General features: G+C 43.9%; 1 protein-coding gene across 1 annotated transcript in view; it reads left to right on the top strand.

Annotated features, from left to right (window-relative positions):
• The window catches only part of hmcn2 (hemicentin 2), a 48206-nt gene that overhangs the window by 10356 nt on the left and 18762 nt on the right, over window positions 1-19088 (top strand). Inside the window, exons 16-49 of the mRNA XM_035658395.1 lie at window positions 353-448; window positions 548-675; window positions 771-915; window positions 2129-2241; window positions 3647-3806; window positions 3987-4146; window positions 6667-6794; window positions 6984-7235; window positions 8144-8227; window positions 10105-10296; window positions 10392-10522; window positions 10684-10828; window positions 11326-11452; window positions 11546-11703; window positions 12177-12455; window positions 12543-12685; window positions 13595-13745; window positions 13908-14123; window positions 14223-14336; window positions 14431-14618; window positions 14716-14812; window positions 14965-15126; window positions 15229-15342; window positions 15531-15727; window positions 16125-16206; window positions 16296-16427; window positions 16511-16654; window positions 16763-16922; window positions 17425-17549; window positions 17630-17813; window positions 17920-18017; window positions 18106-18384; window positions 18475-18665; window positions 18990-19071. Coding sequence (XP_035514288.1) covers window positions 353-448; window positions 548-675; window positions 771-915; window positions 2129-2241; window positions 3647-3806; window positions 3987-4146; window positions 6667-6794; window positions 6984-7235; window positions 8144-8227; window positions 10105-10296; window positions 10392-10522; window positions 10684-10828; window positions 11326-11452; window positions 11546-11703; window positions 12177-12455; window positions 12543-12685; window positions 13595-13745; window positions 13908-14123; window positions 14223-14336; window positions 14431-14618; window positions 14716-14812; window positions 14965-15126; window positions 15229-15342; window positions 15531-15727; window positions 16125-16206; window positions 16296-16427; window positions 16511-16654; window positions 16763-16922; window positions 17425-17549; window positions 17630-17813; window positions 17920-18017; window positions 18106-18384; window positions 18475-18665; window positions 18990-19071 — 5157 coding nt within the window. The remainder of the gene's footprint in view (window positions 1-352; window positions 449-547; window positions 676-770; window positions 916-2128; window positions 2242-3646; window positions 3807-3986; window positions 4147-6666; window positions 6795-6983; window positions 7236-8143; window positions 8228-10104; window positions 10297-10391; window positions 10523-10683; window positions 10829-11325; window positions 11453-11545; window positions 11704-12176; window positions 12456-12542; window positions 12686-13594; window positions 13746-13907; window positions 14124-14222; window positions 14337-14430; window positions 14619-14715; window positions 14813-14964; window positions 15127-15228; window positions 15343-15530; window positions 15728-16124; window positions 16207-16295; window positions 16428-16510; window positions 16655-16762; window positions 16923-17424; window positions 17550-17629; window positions 17814-17919; window positions 18018-18105; window positions 18385-18474; window positions 18666-18989; window positions 19072-19088) is intronic.

Raw genomic sequence — 19088 nt, 5'->3', positions numbered from 1 at the left:
TGAATATTTAAACACCAGAAGTGAATCATATGTTGATCTTCCAACATGTTATCTCTGGAGAATTTACAGAGTGGGACATGTGTGTCAGCAGCCTGGCAGCTGAGCCAAACCCATTAATCCCATTATTTTCTATTTTTAACTCATAATTACAGCCCAGTCAAACCAATAATACTACTTGTTATTGAGTAGAGGACTTAACTGCGGTTAGCATCGACTTATTTTTCTAGATCAATTGTTTTTTCCTCTGTAAGTGTAAAGATGCTGCTGATCTCCGATGTGCAGATTGTGCTGTGTTTCTAAAGATTTTGATTAAAGTTTCCTCAGTGCTGGTTTACTCTGTATTTGACTGCAGGTGTCTGGCTGGATGATGAAGGGCTGTACATCTGCGAAGCCAAGAACCAGTTTGGAACCATCAAAACCGAGGCCAGAGTTAGCGTCACTGGATTGGGTAGGCTTGTCTAAACTCTCTGCACTACCATATATTTTAGAGACAATGGCAGAAACTCCAAAGCTGACTGTGGCCTTAAAATACTTCCTTTTCCCGCAGAGCCCCCTCTCTTGGCCCAGGGTGCCCCAGTCATCACCACTGGCATCGGTCAGTCCCTGAGTATTCCCTGCATGCTGTTGGATGGAATACCTCTTCCAGACAGACACTGGTCCCAAAATGGAAAACCTGTAAGACTGATTATTAAACCCTCAAATGCATTCAGTGCGTCACACAGATCATTTCTATGTTCCTGCGTGACAGCAGTCATTTTTCTCCTGCACAGGTTCAGCTGAATGGGAGGATGTTCCTGAGGAGCGATGGCAGTTTGTACATTGAAAGAGCCACCCCAGAGGATGCTGGGACGTACGTCTGCACTGCAGTGAACGTAGCAGGCTCCATGAACATCACAGTGAGCTTGGAGGTCCACGGTAAGAGCGTGTGTTTTTTTTTTTGTGATTTTGAAATCTCATTTGCTTTCATGCCAAGGGTTAGATGAGTACCTCACCCACGCCAACTATGAAGCTAGAGCCAGCAGATGATTAGCTTAGCTTGGCATAAAGACTAGAAGCAAGGGGAAATGGCTAGCCAGGGTCACCAAATTTAACTTGAGGATACTCCAGGAAGTCACTAGCCCGGCCAAAAAACAGTTCCAGTACATAACCCCAAGAAAAGCACTCAGCTCATTTTTACATTTAAGTTGTTTAACACAAATGAAATATGTGTAAATTTGTGAGCTTTAGAGGCGCGGATAGGTGGATTGTTTAGCCATACTAGTGTGGCTTGGTTCTATGAATGTCAGTTTATTTTATTTATTAGATTAGATAAGATTTTTATTGTATGTGTAAAAAATAAAAAAGCAAGAAAAACAAACAAAAACAAAACAAACAAAAGTAACTAATAAAATTAAGAGCAAAATTACATAAAACTCCCAGTGAACATAAATAAACAATCAACAGGTATTTATGATCAAATGTTAGTACTGCTAACATGCAAACCTAAAGTTGAACATCATAAATCTTATACCTGATGAACATAAGTATCATTGTGAGCATGCTTAGTGTTCTGAAGTTTAGATACAAAGCACTAATTTCCCCAAGTGCTGCGAGCATAAACTGTAGATGATCTTGTTTTATCTTCCGACCAACCAGGCTAGCTGTTTCCCCCTGCTTTCAGTCTCTATGCTAAGCTAAGCTAACCATTTCCTGGCTCCAGCTTCATCTTTAGCATACCATCAATCTTCTTATCTAACTCTCAGCCAGAAAACAAATTAGACAATTTCCCAAAATGACAAACTGTGTCTTTAGCTCTCAGTGCTGAGACACTGGCAGGTTTGGACCATATTTTGTGATTAAGGTCAACAATGTGCTGACTCAGCATGGAAAACAACAATACGTCAATGACTTGACCACCTGCTGTCATCATAGTGAGAGGGTTCATTTACTACATGCTTTGATGAAAGGCTCATTTTGTTCATAGGGGCGTAATGACAGACAGGCCAGATTACGGTTCATCATCGGTTTGTAATGAAGAAATGCCTCGAGCGCTGATACTGCTGGCTGGCTTAGGCCAGTGATAATGCTGTGTGCCTGCTTCTTTACGGCCAGTCAGACAGCTGTGTTTTGTGACCTACTTCTTCCACAGTGCCCCCTGAGATCAACGCTGGTCCGTACCACTACATAGCCAATGAGGGGGTAGCCATCACACTATCATGCGAGGCCAGTGGAGTTCCCAAGCCAAATGTTGCCTGGTCCAAGGTAGGATGTCACACTCGCAGTCGAAATCTACTTTTCTTAATGATTCCTTTGGCTGCATCCCATAAACCCATCATGCATCCTCTACGTGACTAATTGGGTAGTTCTTATTCCCATATTATCTAGTGAGGATCATACTTGGCATTCACATGTCTTAAAATTAATCATCATTAAGACTTTGTAAATAACTGTTGAAGTAATAGCTACATCAAGCAGGTTACAATCAAACAGTGAGATCCAGATTTTCTTTCAAGCGTTTTTGAATTTTGAGAAACAACAGTCATCAGTAGACTATTAATGTAATCAGTACCAGCATTATAATAGTGATGATAATAGTAGTCATCTTCATCGAATTATAGGATTTACTACTTGAATTTAAATTGTTTTGAGGCTTTTATTAATTAATTAAGATTTAATCTCATTTTGCACTTAAAACTACCCTTATTATTTATTTTTTTATTTTCCTATCTGCTTAGTTTTCTGTAATTTTTTCTGTGATTTGTCAGAACACTAAAAAATGACAATAAGACTTTGCATTGCAATCAAGATTTGATTAACATAACCAGGAAAGATGTAACCATGGCAACTTCACCATATTGCTGCTTGACAGTGAGAAATCACTCAGTATTTTATTGTACCTTAGGAATCTATTTAAAGCCGTTCTTGCTGCACCTTCCGGTACAACAGTTGAGTAAAAAAAGAGAATCATATCATGAGAAGAAACCTTCAAAGGTTATGTGCAACCAGGCTGAACCGGTGCAACACCAGCGTACTTTACCCAGCATGCTTTACTCAGCATGCTTTACCCACCTGGAATGCAAAACATGAACCACTTTCACCTGGTATTCTCACTGCATGTGTCATACTGTGACACTCACTGTAATACAATCATATAAGGCACAATCTAATGACTTTTCTACAAGCAGATGTTCCACCAAATGGTCAGTTATAGTAGAGTATGGAAGGGATCTATCCATTGACCTTTCCCATGAAGAAATAAACAACTGAAAATCATGCCAGAGTAAAGACTCCACACCTATTACATAGTCAGCATTACTGAGTGAGGTCAACATGCTGTTGTTACACACATACAGTTCAACTGAGCCAGATTTTTCTTCCTCGCTCCCCCCCTCAAAAAAATACTCTAGAGTCAAGTAAATTTCTTTTCTTGTCAGATAAAAGTGAATCTGTAAAAGCAATTTTATGTTCAAAGCAAGTGCGTGTGCAGCAGGCTGCAGTCTTGTGTGCGTGAGGGTAGAGAGTGAGTTAAAGGGGTGCTCTGTAATTACATTAGACATCAAAGGTTGGGCTGTAAACTTTAAACCAAGCTTAGTGTCTCTGCGCTGTTGTGCAGACAGCTTTTATCTACAGTATATTCTGTCTGGTCTTATGCCTGCTGTTACTCCAGGGGAGGCAGCCTCTGCCCAGGGACCGCTTCTCTCTTCAGTCTGAGGCCGATGGATACCTCCACATCCCCCACCCCACCACTGACGATGCAGGCATCTACATCTGCACTGCCACCAGTCCTGTCGGCTACGCTAGCCGAGAGATCCAGCTCAGCGTCAACAGTAAGCAAATAAATGTTGGACCACAGTCACCCAAACATAGCGTTGTTTGATTTAAAAAGGGCTGACTTCTGTCTACAGACTGCATGATGTTTGACAGTGTCACTTCCTCTTTGGAGATTCAAAGCAGGTTGAACATGGAGCCTACATGGTGTTCTTACAAGTTCTCTCCCTCTTCTCCAGCCATGCCTAAGATAATGGGTGTGATTGGCCATGACAACACAGTGAAGATGGCTACAGAAGTGGGAACAGAGGTTGTTCTTCCATGTGAGGCCCAGGGGAGTCCCTCTCCGCTTGTCACATGGAGCCGAAATGGGCACCCCATCCCCCCCGTCACAGCTGGGTAAGAGGAAGTCTTACCTCACTCTCGTAATGATGCAGTTAAATTAGTTAAACATCATGTAACAAAAGACACCATACCTCACCTCTGACTTAGCTAACATCTGACTCAGCTTTTACAAGGGACTGAGCTGGCTGCCATTCAAAGCTGCTGCAAATGTTTGGAGATCATTTGGCGATGCCTTTTGATGGGCAGCTAGGCAGAGGCAGCAACAGCCTGCCGGAGAGCTGTGTGGGGGCTTCACTCGTTGGCTAAACTGAGGAAGAACATCTGGTCCCACATGTTTCGCTGATTCCCGGCTTTCATGTGTGGTCACTCTGGGTGCAGACAGGCTGGCTGACTCGGGACAGAGACTGGATAGATGACAGACGGACTCTACGGGCCAGACACCAGACCGAATGGTTTTGGGTAGATAGAAGAATGACGGAGTGGGCTGAAAGCTACGATGACTCAGATACAGTATGACTTGCGTGGGGCCAGGAAGAAGGAAAAGGTGGGGGTGGAGTGGGGGGTGCCAGGAAGAGGGGAGGAAAACGAACTGACAGAGGAAGAGATACAAGCCCTGTCTGCCTGATGTTCGGATCCCCTGGGGTGCTTTAGCAGTAAAACAACATGCTGAATCTTTACTAGTCCTGTCTGATGAGAATAACACATCTCTGTGAACAACCCCCACATCAGCCAATGCTTTGCATATGCAGGACCTGCGGAAACAAGCACGCTGTGAAGGAGGGAGATTCATGCTCTCCAGCTACACTCTGTGGGTCAGAGGAAGTGACCAAGGGGTGCTGATTGTTGAAATAACTTAAATCAGTGGGTGGTAAGAATTCTGCCATAGCCATGTAATACTGTATGCTAGTGCTAGCAAAACACAGAAGGGGGATGGTGAAGACACAGAGCTATTGAACTCTGAGTCAGTGGATTTGTTCACTCTAGGCATAATCCTGATGAGGCCAATTTGTCCCAGTTAGTCTTTGTGTCAGACTGTGTACACAGATGACCTGACACCAGCGTGGGGAGTGATGGGTGGGCGAGAGGGGTGGTCCATGTCTTATGTGCTGGAGCTCGTGTCAGTCTTCCCTGTGGCACTGCCGAGTTGCAGTGCTGCAGCCTGAGCTCAGATTGACCACTGCAGAGGCAGTAATTTGGTTCCAATGTTAGATTTTGCTGCCTCTCCAAAGGCTGCTTGAGGAGGTGGGGGAGCGACGTTACACCATATGTGCTGCTGATATAGAGAGCTCTTTGTGCTTCAATTTCCACTTACATGAACATGTTATTGTTATAATTCAGTTGCTTAGCAGACACACTTATCTAAGATAAATCTCAGAGGTATGTTTACACTTGTGCATATTATGCATTTATACAGCTGGATAGCTTCTGCTGCAGTTCAGGTTACCACTCACCCCTTTAAAATAACTGACCTACATTAAAGTACTTTTAACCTACATTTAACTGCTGCATGTTTTTGCTACAAATCATGTTTTTGGACTGGAGGATGGTGTATGTGATCGCCTCCATCTGTCCACTTGTTTGTGTGTGACAAACATCTATAAAAAGGAATGGCTGGTTTGGCATAAACTTTGCTTTCAGTATGGTTATTCTCAGAAGCATTCTGATAACAGAAACCCTCCATCTAGCGCCACCGTCAGGCTAACCATTTTACTTTCAAACTATCTGCATTTTCTCACTCCTTGCTGCACATATTGTCTTTTGTGAGCCTATGACCTTTCCCATGGCGACGTCATCAGGTCAAACTCTGGCTACCCTTTTACTCTGTAATTACCCCGGACAATGGTAATTGTGAAAGTAACAACTCACTAGGGAGATTACTAGGCCCTGGCTAACGTCCAAAGTCTACTTAGTGCTTTTTTGTTCATAACTTCCATCAATCACAGGTCCATTTATTGCACCCAAACAACACAAATGCAAAGACTCCATCAACAGCTTTACAATGTATTTAAACTCTGTATTGCTGCCACGTCCGCACATGCTTTGTTTTGTATTTAGAGCTTACAATGGACAATGTTGCATTACCCTCCATTCTTTTGACAAATTGCTCAAAATCTTGTACATATTATCTAATTATTTAACACACTAATGAACTGCTTCATCAATGAGCCTCTGGCAGTAGCTGTCTAGGGAATTCACTGTCTGAATCTGTTTACAGGAACTGTTTTCATCAACTCATCTTCAACTAAAAATAGTAACAGAAGCAAAACTGCATCTTCAAATCTGTGCTCACAGACACGCAACTGTTAAGGTTGATATCAAAATATACATTAGTGACCTAGTAGGATTGGCTGCCTACTACTATAAATTCAGCCTGTATAAATACAGTGTGTGATTATTTATGTGCTCATATAGATGTATCTATGCTCTACAATGTAAATAGGACACTAGAGGAAAATATTGCTTCAAAACAGGAAAACCTCTTTTCGCCAAACACAGCGGTTGTAGATCTTCAGTGACTCATAAAGTGTTTTGTTTTCTCCATCTCTTTGCCCTTGACCCCTAACCACTCCCCAGGTTCACGGTTTTGCCTTCAGGCTCTCTGAGGATCTCTGATGTGCGCCTGATTGATAGTAAACTTTACACCTGCACTGCAGAAAACCCAGCAGGCAACGTGTCCCTAAGCTACAATTTACACATTCAAGGTAACTCCATGGGGCTTCATTAGAAAGTTGGACTTCTTAGAAACCGTTTTACAAAATGCTGTCTTTGTTGATAGATTCAGTGTGAATACATCACCTCAAGCATACGTAAAATATGTGAGATATGTAAATACATAGGTGTGTAACAGATGGTGTGAGAGATGCATTCAGGCTATTTTTTTTTGTCCTCAGCTAAGCCCAGAATTCAGCCAGCACCTTCCCTCCTGAAAGCCCTGATTGGCCAAAGAGTGACTCTGCCATGTGTGGTCCAGGGAGAGCCAAGCCCTGAGGTCAGTTGGTTTCACAATGGGCTTCCTGTTGGGGTCAAGAACACTACACCCCTCAAGATTCAGCAGGTCAGCCTCGATGACCAGGGCACCTACCAGTGTGTGGCCAGGAACAGCGCTGGACAGGAGACCTTGGAGATCAAGCTGGAAATTCTTGGTGAATATCTGTATACGGTTATATATAAAGTTCAGTTCTTCAAATCCTGTTAAGAATTAGCAATTAAATAACCACTTCCTTGCATTGGCAATATAAACATTTATATAGACTGACAGCGTCCCAGTTTTAGGCTCTCCCAAACTTTGGGTTGTCCGAAGCTTTTTGACCATCTGACTAACTCTTCAGACGCTGGATACTGTCCTCTTAAGCAGTCCTTTGAACTTCTATCAACTTTTGTAAGTCTGTGACTTAGATTGTTGTGGCGAGTGAGTCAAACCTTCATGCCATCGATAAAGGGGTGCCTCAGGGGTCTATTCTTGGTTCATGACTATTTATATTTACATTATACATATATGACATTATTATCCTAATCAGTACTTCAACAAACACTTTATGCAAATGATAGTCGTATAATGCTACTGGTTCCACTCCAACCCATGCTTATGCACTTTTTAAATGGAATGAACTGAAAACTGGCCTCAAGGTGTTTTTTTTTTCAAGAGATTTTAAAGCTTTACTGTCTCATGTTTGTTTCATGACTGTTGTAATTACTTTTATTAACTCTATTTTCCACTTCACTGTTGGTTTTCTGACTGCTGGTTGTGTGTTTGTCTGTAAATTAATGTTTTTTATTTCTAAGTCTCTCCTGAAAAAGAGATCTTGATCTTAATGAAACTACCTGATTAAATACAGCTACCAATAAGAGGTCAGCCTGGCTGTGGGTGTTAGAGGTTGATGTAGTTTAATGATGGCCAGAGAGTACCTGCAAGATGTCTCAAATCTTACACCCACAACAGTCCCTCGGATGCCCTGAAGGCTTTTGGAACCTTTATGAATAACTCAAATACTCACTACACTTTTGATTTGCACTTTGAACGTGCACTAAATATGTTTTTCTGTCCTCACAGAGGCCCCGTCCTTCGCAGAACCTGGGGATGCCATCATGGAGAAAGTAGCAAATAGCAAGGTCATCATCCCTTGTCCTGCAGAAGGTACAAAATGATTCATCAATGACTCAGCCTTAGACAGACTGAAAAGAATAGGGAAATCAAAGGTTTGGCGTTTAGAAAAGACACAATTTACAGGGTGTGACCAAAGTTTTCAGAGCATAAAATGGATGTGTCTTTTTATAGTGTGTTTTTATGACACAGGAGAATATTCCACTTTAAATGTAGGGCAGATATGTGCATTTGTGCACCATCAAAGGAATGTTTTGCTGTCACCGCAGACTTTGAGTTGGCAAACTTTTAAAAAAAGATCTTTGCCATCTTAAAAGGTGCAGTTTCTTTTTATCGCAGCACCCAGAGACACGCTGTTGTCTATATATTTTAACATCTCTGGCTGAAAAAGGTAGCATCCTGGAGGGTTGTGGAGAGCTTGTAGTTTATCAAAACATAGTGAGTGTCTGTGTATGTCTGCAGATGCACTGATAGATACCTCTGACAGCCAGCGCAAACAGGTATTGTTTGTGTGGAGCTGTGCCATGGTAACCACCACGGTGAGAGAAGGTGAGGACTGTGTCTAATGTGGAGCAACAGCTGGAACATCAGTCCGCCTGCTGCCTCAGTGAGCCACATCTGCTTTCCTCTGCGTCGGGGCCTGCTGGGAGAGGAATCCTAATTACAGGCTGCTGCTGGCAGATGAAGGACAGAGATGTCTGAGGTGCACCATGAAGCACAGGAAGAGGAAGATAAAGCCACACTAGTCCTCCTTCCATCCAGTCATACCAGTAGGCAGACAGGCAGGCAGGCAGGCAGGCAGGCAGACTGACTGTACCAGGTCTCAAAGGGCTCACACAGAAATGCTTGAAGCTCTTGACACTCTAGAGAGGCAGCCGGCAGCAGGAAACAAGGATCCCCTTATTGTTCTCTTGAGATCTATCTGTATGTGGAAGATAAAGCGCGGCCTCTGCCAGAAGGATGCTATTAATTCAGCAACAAGCACATTGCATTTGATAGAGGTAATTATTTGAGAAACACATGGAAGAGATAATCTCCGACTTCGTCAGCCCGAACAAATCATTTCAAAGTCCACTAATGAGATCTGTTAACATCTAAAATAGAACATCTGTATGCATTTCCTCCCTGCAATGAGATAATACATTTGCCTCAGAGCTCCTTAACTGTAAACACGTGCACAGAGAGGCAACAGATGAAAACATCACCTTTACTTCTGCTGCGGCTCCTGTGGTTAGGATTTTTTTTGGATTGAGGAAGGGTGCTGTGTGATTTCCCTTCCTCGTCTGTGGTGTTTGTATATGTAACACCTCTGTAAATAGACAGAGCCATGGCATTTGGATCAGTCACTGCACTGCTCTCTTATTGCGACTCATTGCTGGTTTGTCCTTGTCCCGGGAGTGGTATTGGTTACAAACTCCTCCACCTTTTCCCCCATTCCACCTTTCTCCTCTTGACCATTTCCAGCTCGTCTCCACCCAGTAATCCACTGAACACACATCTGTTTCAGGCTTTAGTGTCTTCAGAACTGCTTGTTCAACCACTCCTATTCTTACTGCTCAAGACTCTCACCTCAGTGTTTGGTAATAAATCTTGATGCTAGTATTTTAAATCGTACGTCTTACATCTCTCCGGCTTACTGTGTCTTAGCTTTTTTTGTGACTCTGACCTTGAAATCTTAAGCTTGCAGTGCTACAAGGACTCTATAGACCATTTTGGCATGGTCTCCCCTGCTGTTCCGCTGTCCAACAGATAAATGTAGAGCTGGCTTTTTCTAGTCTGGGCTGCTTGCCCATTAAGTTCTCCTGTAGAGAAGCAGAGAGATGGAAGTAACTTTTCTTTCTGTCAGACGCGATCAATAAAGTCCAGTTTATGCTCATTCAGAATCCTTTTCTTGTCCCCCGCACCTGCAGGTTCACCTCAACCCAAGGTCCGCTGGTTCAAGAATGGCCTGGAGATACACCCCGAACAATCAGAGTTTTCTGTGGCGAGGGATGGAGCTCTCGTAATTAGCACAGCGTCTGCCAGCCACAGCGGGGACTTCAAGTGTGTGGCAACCAATGAGGCAGGCTCTGTGGAGAGAAAGACTAGGCTAAAAGTAAATGGTGAGATTTCAGTCTTCCTCCTGACAAAACAGCTTAAATTGCATTGAAACATAGTTTAAACACCAATCTTCTCCTGCTCTTTTGCATTTCATTAGTTCCCCCAGAGATCCAAGAGGATGGCCAGCCACTGAACCTCACTGTCACCTTGAAGCAGCCTCTCACTCTGGGCTGCGATGCCTTTGGGATCCCCTCTCCGACAATCACCTGGACTAAAGATGGTCATTCTGTAAGTTTTTTCATCCTAAATTCCAATTTACAGTAAATGTAAAACTTGGGCTGCATGTTATATATCTTACTGATATCTAGCTGTACAATGCCACCAAGTGGCCATTGTATTAATTGCAGTTTAACACCAAGGATGTACTAAACTGATTTCTGTACATGCAGGCGGACAGTCCTGGGGTATACCTGCAGAATGGTAATAGGCTGCTGAGAATTTACAGAGTTCAACCAGAACATGCAGGGACATTTTCCTGCACAGCTCAAAACTCCGCTGGAGAGGCCCGGAAGGAGTATAACATTGTGGTGCAAGGTGAGCTCATAAAACAGCTGTCACACAGGTATTTAGTATGAATAAGAACAGAGCAGGGAAAATACAAATTTAAGGATACCTAGTACATTAAGTAGAGAGTTCAAAGCTTTTTTTTTCTTGCCATAAGTGGACTTAAAATCTCCTGGAACAGCAGTCTTAGAAAGCTATCTTAAAGAGCTTAAACTGTTTAATTAAACTTTAATACTTCAGTTAATATAGCATACATCCTGAAAGTTGTAATTCACCTCACACCTACAAAGACTAATCATTATCCATGTTAATGCTAACGACCTCATTAATAACTAAACTGATGTCCCTCTGTAATCTGCATGATTTGAACGTCTGTTTTTTTCTCAACAAGAGTGAATTTAAAGCGAGCATTATCTCATTCAGCATTTAGATTGATCTCATACATACTTTATTTACAAACCAGTATGTTTCTGGTGTGTGTGTGTGTGTGTGCGCATGTGTGTTGGTGTGTGTGTACACTGTTTCAGCTCCGCCAGTGATCTCAGGAACATCCCGACTGCAGGAGTTAACTGTGGTACTGGGCCAAGAGGTGGAGTTTCAGTGTCGGGTTAGCGGCCGACCAGCACCCAGAGTGGAATGGAGCCGCGATGGAGAGTAAGCATCACTTTATTGATGTGACATTCAGCCCCACACACCAGATTCAGCACCCATAGTATTGATTTGATCCACCGTTCTTCCTCTCTCCAGGGTTCTGTCCCGCGATGGAGACCCCCATGTGGAGTTTTTGGAAGATGGCCAGGTGCTGAAGGTGAAATCAGTGAGACTGAGGGACCAGGGGCTTTACCAGTGTCTTGCCAGTAACAACGCAGGAACTCAGATGCGCCAGTTCAGACTCACAGTGCAAGGTTTCTACTTTATCTAAGACACATACCACACACTCACAACCACATTGGCCTGATTTCAGCTTACATCTCATTTATTATATAATTTATATAATTATTTATTATTATAGGCAAAGGAAAACAAAAGGTATATTGAGTCAATTTTTTTTCCAAAAGTGCTGTGGTAGCCATGTATTTTTAAGAAAGAACATTACTGAACATTATATTTATTTCATGTGTAGCCTCTACCGATTATTTGACTTACACCACACTGCCTGGTCTATGAGTACATAATGAATTCTCGTTATGCGGAGCTCTGGGGATTTCTGTGTCACCTTAAGAGCATGTGCTGCAATTGCAAAAGTATTACACACTGCAATTCTGTTTTAAAGGGTCTCCTGCTCAAAACAGGTCAATCCCCTGAGGATCTATTTATTCAGTGCAATAAAATCTTACTGGCTGTTGAACATTAGTGTATTGTCGGCCTTTCTCTCCAGCTCCCCCCACCATCAAGGGCCCCAATGAGACCTCTGAGGTGTCAGTGGTGCTGGGTTTCCCCACAGTCCTCCCCTGTGACGTCGAGGGGTCACCCACACCCAGCATCACCTGGTTGAAGGATAACCAGCCCATCGTGTCCAGTCCCCAGCTGACATACACCCGTGGTGGACAGGCGCTGCGGCTGGGCTCAGCGCAGGGAGACAGCACTGGCCTCTACACCTGCAGGGCCACGAATCCGGCCGGCACTGCCATCAAACATTATTCTCTGAGTGTTCTGGGTAAGAGACAACTACACCACTTATAAATTAAAGTGGCTGAGACAGAACTTTTAACGATACATCTGTTTTTTTCTCCTCCATCTTCAGTCCCTCCACAGATAGAAGGCGACTCTAGATTCTTAACGTTTGGTGGTCAGGAAGAGAAAGTACGCATCAACGGGAGTTTGACTCTCTCCTGCCTGACCAAAGGTTTCCCTGAGCCCAAGGTTAACTGGTTCAAAGATGGACAGGTTGGTGTGTCTTAGAACATGTACTTCTGAGGTGATTGTATGGAACACGTTCAGCCTCTACTGGCAACCAGTACAAATTGCAACAACCTCAACAGAATCAACACCCTCTTGCACAAGCCACCTCCACTCTCCAGATTTTGTGCGATGAGTAAGCTAGTTAATTATAGCAAAGATGTAAAAGAAGAATGCAGTGACTAAATATCATGACGTTAAAAATGCTGTAATTAGATTGCTTTTGCCTGTGTCTTTTCTCACTGACATACACTGTTTTCATGTGTTTTTTTGCAACATCTACCGTTCAGTATGTGTGTGAGCTAGTGCTCTACAGGGCCTCCAATACAGAGCAGCAGAATAATGCATGAGGATTAAGCAGATTTTGGAGTCATGAATCCTTTTTTATTATTATTATTATTTTATCGTTTAGATTTTTAGTAAAAACACACTACAGGCTGGAAATCGTGTGACATTTAAACATCTGCCAAATGTTTTTTTGACTCACTCCTAACACTTTAAACACACTACTGATACTGATACCTATACTCATTTTTATACATTAGAATTGTAGAAAAGCACTCCACAAATTTCAATTTCAACTCCTATAAAATTGTTGGACAGTATAAAAAAAAGGGGCAAAATGCAGATGCAGCAGAATCAGAGATATTGTCTCTTTTATTCCCTGCATTCTTATTCCTTGTCAAAACCGGATGCCTACATTACCCATAATGCACCTTGACTGCCAGTTCAGGTGTCTTACGCAAGTAGCAGCTAATGTCTGACCTCACTCGAGGCAGTTTATCAGATTTTGTCAAGCTTCTTTTGGAGCCACAAAAGGCTTAATACGACTTTTTTCCCATCTGCAGCAATACAACACCTGGACTGTATCATCTGAGACATTTTCTTTGTCTTTAGTTGCTGACTGGAAACATCCATTCTGGCATTCAGGAGAGTGGCCACCTGCTCCACATAGAGAACGCCATGATGTCCCATGAGGGGCAGTACACCTGTGTGGTCACCAACTCTGCAGGAGAGGACAAGAGAGACTTTCGTGTCACCATTCAGGGTGTGTTTGCGTACATCTTAGTGTTTCTCCTCAGTATCATGTTTGTGTATCAAAGTGTTTTGGTAACTTTTAGGTTTGATATATATTACAATTAAGATGTAATTTTTTTTAAACAGATTTAATCGAAAGCAATCTGACACAAACATGTTCTTGTCTTGTTAGTACCTCCGATCTTTCACCGGGTGACTAACAGAGAGGCGGCCTGGGGTTTGGGGCACGAGGGTGATGATAAAGAAGACATGGTAGACAAGCGAGAGGTGGTCCTGGGCCATTCAATCAGTCTGTCCTGTGAGAGTAATGCCATCCCCCCACCCAAGCTCAGCTGGTACAAAGATGGACGAAAACTAACCTCTGCAGATGGAGTGGTACTACTTCCAGGTCAGAGGGAACTGCTTCCTGTGTGATCTCAGTTGAAACCAGTAGTGTGGTTGTTATGTGTGGCTTCATATTTATGGATAAATGGGTTTGTACTTTCAGGTGGACAGGTGTTACAAATCGCCCGCGTGCAGAAAGAAGATGCTGGAAAGTACACATGTCAGGCTGTTAATGAAGCTGGAGAGGACCGCATGCACTTTGAGCTAGAGATCCTGGGTAAGCAAGTGCATGTACATAATTAGGTTGTAATCAGAACGTGCGCAATAAAATGTCTTTATCTGAAGGGGATGTCTTTTTGTTACCTCTCTAGTCCCTCCTGTGATCATGGGAGCATCTGAGGAGTTTATGGAGGAAATGGGAGCGGTGGTCAACAGCACTGTGGTCCTCCACTGTGATGTGACTGGACACCCTGCTCCTGTCATCTCCTGGCTGAGAGATCGGGAGCCGGTGCACACAGACTCACAGCACCACATCAGTGAGGATGGGACTCAGCTTCAGGTGAGTCATTGTTGACTTTTAGATAGATACCAACGTGTAAATGTATCCCACGGTGACATGTTCTATTGAGGATTAACACTTCAATCCCATCTTTCAGCTCCTCAGTGTCCAGGTTTCAGACATGGCTGGGTATTCATGTGTAGCAGAGAACAAGGTTGGCACAGTCGAGAAGCTCTTCAGCCTGACAGTGCAAGGTAAGAACCACTACCTCGGTATATTCAGTTTCCTGTGTAATCAGAGGGACCAATACATGCCTTTCGGGTGTTTTTTTAATGGACGTTATTGGATGTTCTTTTGCTGACTCATGCCTTCTACGTGTACAACACAACTGTGTTTTCTCTTTCAGTGCCTCCTAGAATAATTGGCAGTAAAGAGGAGGAGGTCAGTGTGATTGAGGGCCACATGGTGTCATTGCTGTGTGATGTCCAAGCGTACCCTCCTCCAGAGATCACCTGGACCAGAGACGGGCAGGTGCTCCACTTCAGCACTGGCATCCACATTCTGCCAGGTCAGACCTCGGCCACTCGCAATACACAAATCATTCTTATGTCAAGGGTAGTTTAAATCTAATAATGGTAGAGATATTACATTTCATATCATTTTATTATAGGCGGCCAGATGCTGCAGTTGCCCCGGGCCAGACTGGAGGATGCAGGGCAGTACGTATGCACAGCCACTAACTCAGCAGGCCAGGACCAGAAGAGTATTCTCCTCAGTGTTTATGGTGAGCAAACACACGGGTGACCCATCTGCACAATTTAGCTACATATACAGATGATCAAATCTCAAAACATTGTCTAGGCAAGAAAAAAAAAATCTGTTTACCGCAAGCCAGCTGTGACAGAGGATAGTTCAGGAGTGAATCATACCAATTCTGAAACTCGTGCCCTCTCTGTATGTGCAACCCATCAGTCCTGCCCACCCTGAAGCCCCGTCTAGATGCTGAGTCAGAGTTGGTCACACCGCAAGTTGGCTCCTCTGTCACCTTAAGATGCAAAGCCCATGGTGTTCCTGAGCCTGAGGTTACATGGTACAAAAATGGGCTGCAACTGGCTGCAGGGAACGGACTAAAGATGGATCGTCACCAGCTGGAGATCATTGGAGTTCAGGTCAGGAGAAAATGTTCTTACGTCATGCATGTTTGAAGCTTCAAACAACTCATAAAGAAAGTATTTTAAGGACTGAATGTGGCTTTTAACAGGTTTTAAACTGATCCAGTCTTGTCTAAATACAAGACTGGATCAGTTTAACAGCTTTAACTTTCACAAATTTATTCCATGAAATACAAAGACTGGAAAAGACGAGGGAAACTGGAGACATGGCTGCATATGTGTCAAGATGCAGCACCCTTTCTTTGTCCGGTTCTATTTTAATTTGTATTACAAGTTAATTTACTTGATTCAGAGCGCACACACCAGCTACTGTAGCTGAGTCCTCTCTTTGCTTACAGCCTGTGCTCAAAATACACCCTCCCTCACCACAATGACCTTCTTTTATGGTTCCTAGTTGGCAGATGGTGGCACATACACCTGCAAAGTATCCAATGTGGCTGGACAGGTGGACAGGACATTCAGACTGACAGTGCATGGTGAGAATACCTCTGCTATGCTCAAAGTAACAACTATTTTTAAAAAGGGAATGGTTTTGAAATTGCAATACATATATATATTTCCGCAGTTCCACCTGTCCTGGATGGGCCTCTCCGGGAGTCCCTAAATTACACCCTTGGCTCCCATGTGGCCCTGCTGTGTGAGGCATCAGGGGTCCCTGTGCCTAGCATCACTTGGCTCAAGGACGGAACTCCTATCGGTAAGAGGCAGGCAGTGATAGGGGAACTGGAATGTGTTTGTCATGTGTGAAAGCTTGTGTAAGTGAATGTGTTTGCTGTCCAGAGAGCAGTCTGCAGTGGCAGTGGTCCGTTCGAGGGAACAGGCTGGAGCTGGGGCCTCTCACTCTGTCTCATGCTGGAACGTACACCTGTGTGGCCAAGAACAGCGAGGGCCGAACCCAGAAAGACTACACACTTACAGTGCAAGGTAAAGAGAAGCTAGAAATCTGTGCAAAATGAGCTAGAAAATTATACAAATCACTTGTAAAAGGAATACTTTTCAGCAGCATTTAGCAGTAATCTTTGTCCAACTCAGTATCGCCTACCATCCTGGACTCCGAGCATCCATCTGATGTGAGTGCACCCATGGGAGAGGAGCTGACCCTGGAGTGCAAAGCAACTGGAATCCCCACACCACAACTCAGCTGGCTGAAAGACGGAGTGACTTTAGACGGATCAGACACCCGTCACATTGCGTAAGTCATTCACATTCCCTGTTTACTGCCGGGGCTTGAATTGCACACAGAATGATGTGAAGTAATGATACATTTTATGCAGCACATTCTGCTCATTCAGAGCTGCTGCACGCAGCTCAAGAATCGATCCACACCATTCCCTTAAGGTTTGGAGAATACAATATTAATCATCATCGTCAAAGATAATTTGCGTGACAGAGGGATGTGTGGACAGACAAATGGAGTCGTTTATAGTCCATCGTCTAATTTCATCATGGGGAACAGAAAGAGCAGCTGTTTTACAGCTGTTCAGCAGCTTATGTGGTCATTGCTACTGAGCCAGAGAAAGCAAATGTCAGTGTGTGTATGTGTGTGTATGTGTGAGTGTGAGAAAATCGTGGGACGATGATGATAGTGATGATGGGAAAGTAATACTGATGTTCAGAGGTGGGGTGAAAAATAATAGATGCTGGGTCAGACAGGAAAATGGATAAAGTGATACGTTGTGTTTGTAACCCCGCAGTATGACCCCTGATGGCAGCACGCTCACATTACTGCAGCTGAGTCCCGAGGATTCTGGGACATACACCTGTTTGGCTGTCAGCCCGGCCGGACAGGAGAGCAAAATCTACACCCTCTTTGTTCTCGGTCAGTTTGAACATTTCATTTGAGTATCTGTGTTAGTGCTGAAGTTTCTGGCTGATCTGATTTGATTTGACTTGTCACAGTCCCGCCGTCTATCTCTGGCGAGACCACCGTCCCCAGAGAGGTGCAGGTCACACAGGACAGTGTTGTGACTCTGGAGTGTCAGGCAGCAGGAAGCCCTCCGCCTCAGATCAGCTGGCTGAAGAACGGACGTCCTCTGCTGCTCACTCCTCGCACTCGCCTCCTGTCTGGTGGCTCTGTGCTGAGGTCAGTTTAGAGAAAGAAAGCTGAATACAAACATGATCATTTGTAAAAAAGGATTGCATGTTTAAAGGTGAGGTAACGCTAAGTGTTCCCTTTCTTTATGAAAAAGGATTTCTCCTGTGCAGCTGTCCGACTCTGGAACTTACACATGCGTGGCGCGCAGTCAAGCTGGTCTCGCCGAGCTCAGCTATGATGTCCAGGTCCAAGGTACAATCATAACATACTAATATTCCCTAAAACTGATATGTGGCATTTTTGCTCCGAGTGTTTCATATTGTGTGTGTGTGGTGTGCAGTGCCTCCAGGTGTGGATCATGTTGAACCAGTGGAGCCAGTGACAGTAGTCCAGGGATCCTTGGTGACGTTAACCTGTGAAGCGCGTGGCATCCCCCCTCCGACTTTGACTTGGATGAAGGACAGCCAGCCGCTGTCCCTTCACCGCAACCTGCTGCTGGATGGACAGGAGACTCGGCTGCAGCTGCCTGACGTAGCGCCTTCAGACGCAGGCCTCTACAGCTGTATGGCCAGTAACCAGGCTGGAAGCAGCACAAAGAGCTTTAACCTCACCGTGCTCGGTAAATCCCAAAACTGTTGTTTATTTAATTTATCTCTGACTTAAAGTTCAACAACAACTGAGCTAAAACATTTTCTGCATTCTAATCCAGAGCCTCCGAAGATCTCCAGCTCTAGTTCTCCAGAAGAGCTGACCATCGCAGTAAACAGTCCACTGGAGCTGCAGTGCTCCGCTGTCGGGGTCCCACCTCCCACCCTCAGCTGGCTCAAAGATGGCCGCCCCTTGGAAGGAACTGACATTGTTCAGCAGGATGGACACATTGTCAGGATTAGCAAAGTTCAGGTACATTTCAATTGGATAATATCTGACAATTTTGCAAAGCAGCAATAATCAAAGTTTTATTGTAAAAACATTGTAGATGTGAGCACTTTGTGCAAAAAAGGATGCAATGAGAATTTTGGAAAGAAATCCATCTCAATATATCTTATGCAGCTTTAATGTGTCCAGTCTTTTCATACAAATTATGAATCGAAGCAAAAACAAAGCATGAATATTTATCTGTACATGGCCAAACAACTGGGAGACTGAAGCTTTAGCATCAGTCCAGGCAAATACAGCACTGTCATGAAAGAGCCACTCAAGCTGATTAATGTCGTCTCTTTAAAGGTGGAGGATGCAGGTCTCTACACCTGCTTGGCCAGCAGCCTGGCTGGAGAGGATGGAAAAAACTACTGGGTCCGAGTCCAAGGTGACACAAGCTCTTCT

The sequence above is a fragment of the Morone saxatilis genome, unplaced genomic scaffold (genome assembly GCF_004916995.1).
Source record: "Morone saxatilis isolate NCDOM2014 unplaced genomic scaffold, NCSU_SB_2.0 Contig16, whole genome shotgun sequence".
In the NCBI taxonomy this organism is placed as follows: domain Eukaryota; kingdom Metazoa; phylum Chordata; class Actinopteri; family Moronidae; genus Morone; species Morone saxatilis.
This window is presented reverse-complemented; position numbering and strand designations above follow the sequence as displayed.